This window comes from Octodon degus, unplaced genomic scaffold, assembly GCF_000260255.1.
Source record: "Octodon degus isolate 3935 unplaced genomic scaffold, OctDeg1.0 scaffold00077, whole genome shotgun sequence".
Lineage (NCBI taxonomy): Eukaryota > Metazoa > Chordata > Mammalia > Rodentia > Octodontidae > Octodon > Octodon degus.
Window position 1 is genome coordinate 8,446,835 of NW_004524653.1, and position 5,586 is coordinate 8,452,420.

General features: G+C 48.0%; 1 protein-coding gene across 2 annotated transcripts in view; it reads right to left on the reverse strand.

Moving 5' to 3' along the window:
• Ddx27 (DEAD-box helicase 27) overlaps nucleotides 1–5,586 on the reverse strand; it is a 20,482-nt gene that overhangs the window by 12,316 nt on the left and 2,580 nt on the right. For both annotated transcript variants that reach the window (XM_023720788.1, XM_023720789.1), the window contains exons 3-7: nucleotides 4,678–4,737; nucleotides 4,264–4,429; nucleotides 3,218–3,264; nucleotides 3,019–3,105; nucleotides 2,201–2,306 (exon numbers count right to left, since the gene is read on the reverse strand). In XM_023720788.1, the coding sequence (XP_023576556.1) occupies nucleotides 2,201–2,306; nucleotides 3,019–3,105; nucleotides 3,218–3,264; nucleotides 4,264–4,429; nucleotides 4,678–4,737 (466 nt within the window). The remainder of the gene's footprint in view (nucleotides 1–2,200; nucleotides 2,307–3,018; nucleotides 3,106–3,217; nucleotides 3,265–4,263; nucleotides 4,430–4,677; nucleotides 4,738–5,586) is intronic.

A 5,586-nucleotide genomic window follows, 5' to 3' on the forward strand; every position in this document is an offset into this window, starting at 1 on the left:
AGCTTGTTCTAAGTAGGTGCTTTAGACCACTGAGCCATCTCACCAGCCCTCTTTATTTTAATAAAAACAATTCTACATTTATTGGCCTTCAGTAAAAACGTAAGAGTAGTCAAAACAATATGAACAAATGTTTTATAAACACTCCCAGAGCAAACCACTCAAATGACTGCCTTTTTTACGTTATCACAATAGCCACTGCCTCACTTCCCAGCGGCTTGAACTCACTGATCACTTCTAGTTCACTTCATAGCAGGGTAATGCTATCTCCTTTCACCATGAGCCAACCCAGTTGTTTTCTTGACTTTGTTTTAGAATGAATTTCTTCTGCATCATCTAATACAAGGTTCATGTACTCATCAAAACCAGTAGGGGCCGGGGAGAAAGCTCAATAGAATAAGCGCTTGCCTGGCAAGCGAAGGGCCCGAGTTCAATCCCTGGTTCCGCAAAAAAAAGAAAGAAAGAAAGAAAGAAAGAAAGAAAGAAAGAAAGACAGACAGACAGACAGACAGACAGACAGACAGTAATTCAGCCCTCTATCTGCATATTCACTTGCTCATACAGCCACTCCTGGATCCAGGTTCTGCAATTATCTCAAGATGAAGCTGACAGGCTGCACCATCACCTTACGCACTTTCTGGCCCTGACACCGGTATGCAATGGGTGGAGCCCAGGAACAATTCTTTTCTTTTTTTTTTTTTTTTTTTTGGTTTGTATATTTAGGGAAGGTTCTACAGGGTACTCAGGGTCTCACTACTAGATCATGACTCATAGTGATCTGCCTGTTTAGTCTTCCAAGAGCTGGGATTATAGGTGTGTGCCGCCATGCCCAGTCTCAACTGCTGGCTCAGCGTGCCCCTGGGGCAGAGCTGGCATAGCAGGCCTGAGGACTGAACCCCCAGCCCCTGTGCCTAATCTACTGAGCTAGTTGGACAGCCAACTAATCTTAATAAAGCCTTCAAGAACTGGACCTCCAGGCTGGGGAGATAGCTCAATGGTCTAAGCACCTACCTGGCAAGCGCAAGGACCCGGGTTTCAATCCCTGGTACTGCATGCCAACCCAGCCCCAAATCCAGGCTTAGTGGCGTACACCTATAATACCAGCACTGGGGAGGCTGGGAGACAGGAGGATCATTAGGAGTCCGAGTTGTGCAGCAAGACCCTGTGCCAAACACATAAATTACCAAAAAGAAAAAAAGAACTGGGCCACCAATTGCCAGTATCGTGCCTCCAGAAAGACTGAACAAGCACGATATGACATTTCTCAATCTTTTACAAAAAGAAGCAGAGGTGACAGCTCCTCGGCCCCAGCACTTGCTATGTGGTTTGGGAGGGATCAAGAGCTAACCAGAGCAACAGGAGGTGATAGCACAGGATCACTGGCCTATTCTGTTCAGGCTCCTATGAAGCTGATTCCCAACGGGCCCAACAGGCCCAACTGTCCTGGTTCTCCGAGGTGCATATGTGTAGCAGACCGGGTTTATACTGTGTCTTCATCATGGCATTTTAAGGACTAGACTGCTCAGTCTAGCTCTGCTCCAGCAGCTGCAAGGAGCTGGATCAGAACAGTGTCCTGCTGGGAACCAGGAGGCAAGACACAGTCTCCTGCCCTACTTGCTGTCCCCATCCAGCGCTGGCAGGGAGCTGCAGTTCAGGCTGCTGGTGCACGTCTTGGTCTCCCAACAACAGAGGACCCTTCCTTTCTCCCCAAAATCCCGTTTTTTTTTTTTTTTGTTGTTTTTTTTTTTGCAGAACCGGACTGAACTCAGGCCCTTGCACTTGCCAGGCGAGCACTTATTCTACTGAGCCATCTCCCCGGTCCCTCTCCCCAAATTCTGTTCAGCTACAGTCTTGGGCGGGGGGAACCAAGGTACCTAAGAAACATTAATATGCTTTAAAGTGCTGCTGTGAAAACAGAAACTAGTCACTCAGAGTTCCCCCACTCAAAGCCACTAAAACCACCAAATGAGCATGAACTGCTGTAAACTTTTTTTTTTTTGCAGTACCAGGGATTGAACTCAGGATCCTGCACTTGTCAGGCAAGTGCTTATTCCACTGAAGCTATCTCCCCGGGCCCTGTAAATTTTTTATACAGTCCAAAAATCCAAGCATGTTTCACGAACCTTCTGTCAAGTCAGCCTGGAGCCCCGTTCTGGTATAAAAAGGGACCCTGTTCCCACCCACCAGGACCCCATCTCCTCACCCGTCCCGGTGGCTGCACACGCACAGATGTCCTTCCCTAGCAGACCCACGGGGATGCATGCCTTCTGGATTGGTGTGGGCTGCTTGAAGCCCATGGCTGAAATGGCCTGAAGAGAAGTGACAAGGACAGATGGACAGGGCAGGGTCTCAGCAGGGAATAAACACAACGCTTCTAGTCAAGCGCGTCTCTATGGCAATCCTCTCAGGAATTCAGTCCACACACAGACTGAGTGCCTACCACGTATGAGCGCTGTTCTACAAAGTGAGCATATAGCAATGAATAAACAAAAAAGCTCTTCCCTCAGGAGGCTGACAATCCCGCAGAAAGAAACAGACCGAGACAAATGTATGTCATACAGATATATACGCTATATACAAAATGACAGTCAGGGGGCTGAGGAGGAAGGGAATGTGACCACAGCAGGGCCGTGGGGGCAGCTCGCTGAACTCTGAAGGGGAGACACCCAGCAGACTCCTGGAAGAAGAGCCTTCCATGCAGAGTGAAGCAAGTACAAAAGCCCTGAGGAAGAAGATACACGACCTAGCTAAGGGTCAGCAAGCCATGTGGCCGGGGCAGAACGATCACAAGATGTTTCAGGAGAGGTCAGAAGGAGCAGAGTGTTTCAAAACTATGTAAGGAATCAAACTTTATCCCAAGTGAAAGTGACAGCCATAAAAGGCTCAGAGAGGAAAGGACAGGATGGAATTTACTGCTGAAGGGTCCTCTCTAGTAGCTGTGTGGACAACAGAGTTGAGGGAACCAGGAGTCAAGTCAGGGGTTACTGCAAGACTCAATCCAGGCTCCAGAACAAGTCCTACCTTCAGAAGGGGCCGGGAGAGGTTCATGTCCTGGAAGGAGAGACTCTCGTCATACTGAGACGCATCTTCAAAGAATCCTCCTGCCTCCTACGCCAGGGCAAAAGACAGAAGATGAGAATTCAGCAAAAAGGCCCAACACCACAAAAACCTCAAAATCCTCTCAGGTTGCTCAAAACACGCTGCCATTTCCCAAGCTCACCTGTCCTTTCTTCTTCTTCTTCTTCCGCTCCTTTACCTTGAGCGTATCTAGGGAGAAAAACCCAGCTGACGCTCACGGCTCTCACACACTGAACACCTGCATCTGCTCCGTGCTGTCCTGGTGTTTTATGTGGGCCACCTCTGCACCCACACACCTGCCTTGCTTCCCAGATGAGGACGCGCAGTGGCAGTGCAGCTAAGCGACTCACCTAAGGTCAGACAGGCAGCAAAGTTCCCAAGTGCAGCCCAGAGACCAGGTTCTCAATACTAGTCTACATTAAGGTGCTTTACATACATGTCCACCAGAATACTGAGCAGCACGGGGAAGTCCCCGGACGCAGGTCACTTCCAGTAAGTTTTAGTCACCATCTGGCAGCTGTGTGGGGCTGGAATGGGGACAGAAGCTGCTGCCTGCAAAGTGCAACAACCCCAACAAAATCCCAAAGGAGAGAAAACCTTGACCACAACGTCACGGAGACCCTCAACACTACTGTGTATAAGCAGACAAGAATTCCTACCAAGTGGAGAAAGAGGCTTCCCAACTTCAAGCTCATTTCTTTTTGTGTGTAGCTGACACCAGGAATTGAACCAAGGGTCATTGGACTGAGCTAGCTCCTCAGTCCTTTCTAAAATTTCTTCAAATGGGCTGGGGAGACAGCTCAGGGGCATAAGTGCCTGCCCTGGCAAGAGCAAGGTCCCCGTTTGATCCCCGGTACTACACGCCACACCACCCTACTGTGCCAGCCCAGGAACTGGGTGTGGTGGCGCACGCCTATAATCCTAGCACTCAGGAGGTTGATACAGGAGGATTGCTGCAAATTTGAGACCAGCCTGGGGGCTACAAAAGCGAGCACAGGGCTAGCTCAAACTGTGTATGACCCTGTGTCAAAATAAAATAAAATATCTTTAAATTTTGAGGTAGGGTCTCACTAGGGCACTAACTTTCCCTAGGGCTGGGCTCAACACTGCACTAGAGTGCTTGGGAGTACAGGCATGAGCCGCTACACTGGCTCCAGTCCCACTTCTCCCACCCCCCATCATGTCTACCTGCTTTGGTAAGGATGTTCTCCTCAGCGGAGGAGTAGTCGGTCTCTGACTCTTCACCTGCAGAGCCTGCTACCTCCTCTTTCCCTTCAAGGCCTCCCTGGTCGTCCAGGTCAGAGCCCACCTGAGCTGCTTTATCCTCCGACTTCCCTGATTTAGCTTCTTTATCCTGGGAACAAAATTCAAAATGAAGCAAAGTAATTACAAATTTCAGGAAATTTGTGACCTAAAGAGGGCACTCTTCAGCTCTGCAGCCTGGACAGGAGGCTGTGGGCCTCTTAGTGAGGCCCGGTGACAATCACACAGCAAGGTACCCCCATCCGCTGCACCCAGCTCAGGCTCAGAGAGAAACAGCGAGGAGGTGCAGAGGGCTCAGTGGATAGCACAAAGCGAGGAGGAGCTGGGCTTCTTTCTCACCTCTGTTTTCCTTTTCTTTCGCACTTTCTCAATCTTCTCATCTAATGTGGTGGCTGCCCTCTGCACAAAACAGTAAAGGAAAAGAAATATTGAGACTAAGCAAGATTTTCTGGAAAGTCAGGTCTCAGACAGTAACACAGAAAGGATCTCTCGGCCCTTCAACAAATTAATCAATCTGTAAATTATTCACAGTACAAAGGGATTAAAAAAAAAGGGGAGAAGGCTCAGTAGAATAAGTGCTCCTCTGGCAAGTGCAAGGGCCTGCGTTCAATCCCTGGTTCCCCCCCAAAAAAGGGCAGGGGGAGAGAAAAAAAGATTAAATAATACATCTGTAAACAGTAAAATCAGCACTCTAAATGTGCAATTTGAGTTTTTTAATTTATTTTAGTTTTAGGCTTTGTTCTTTTGGTGTGTGTGTTTTGTTTCATTTATATAACTGGGGACTGAACCCAGAGGAACCAATGAGCTACAACACAGCCCTTCGATTTATTTACAGTCAACCCTTCAGTTACAACTGGCCTGACATACAAACAACAGGAAAGAGAGACACAGACACAGAGACGACGTATATGGCCAGGGAGATAGCTCAGTAGAATAAGCATTTGCCTGGCAAGCGCAAGGTCCTGAGTTCAATCCTCAGTCCCATCAAAAAAAAAAAAGACAGAGAGGACATCTAAACATGAAACACTTTGACACAGCTACATATGTTTTTAACTCAACCAGTGGGCCATCTGCAAATTTCTCTAAGACTTTTTTTTTTTCCCCTCTTTTTAAGAAACAAGGGGCCAGGGAGATAGCTCTGTTGAGTAAGTGTTTGCCTGGCAAGTGCAAGGACCTGAGTTCAATCCCCAGTTCCACAAAAAAAAAAAAAAAAAAAAGAAAGAAACAAGATCTCACTATGTGAGCTGA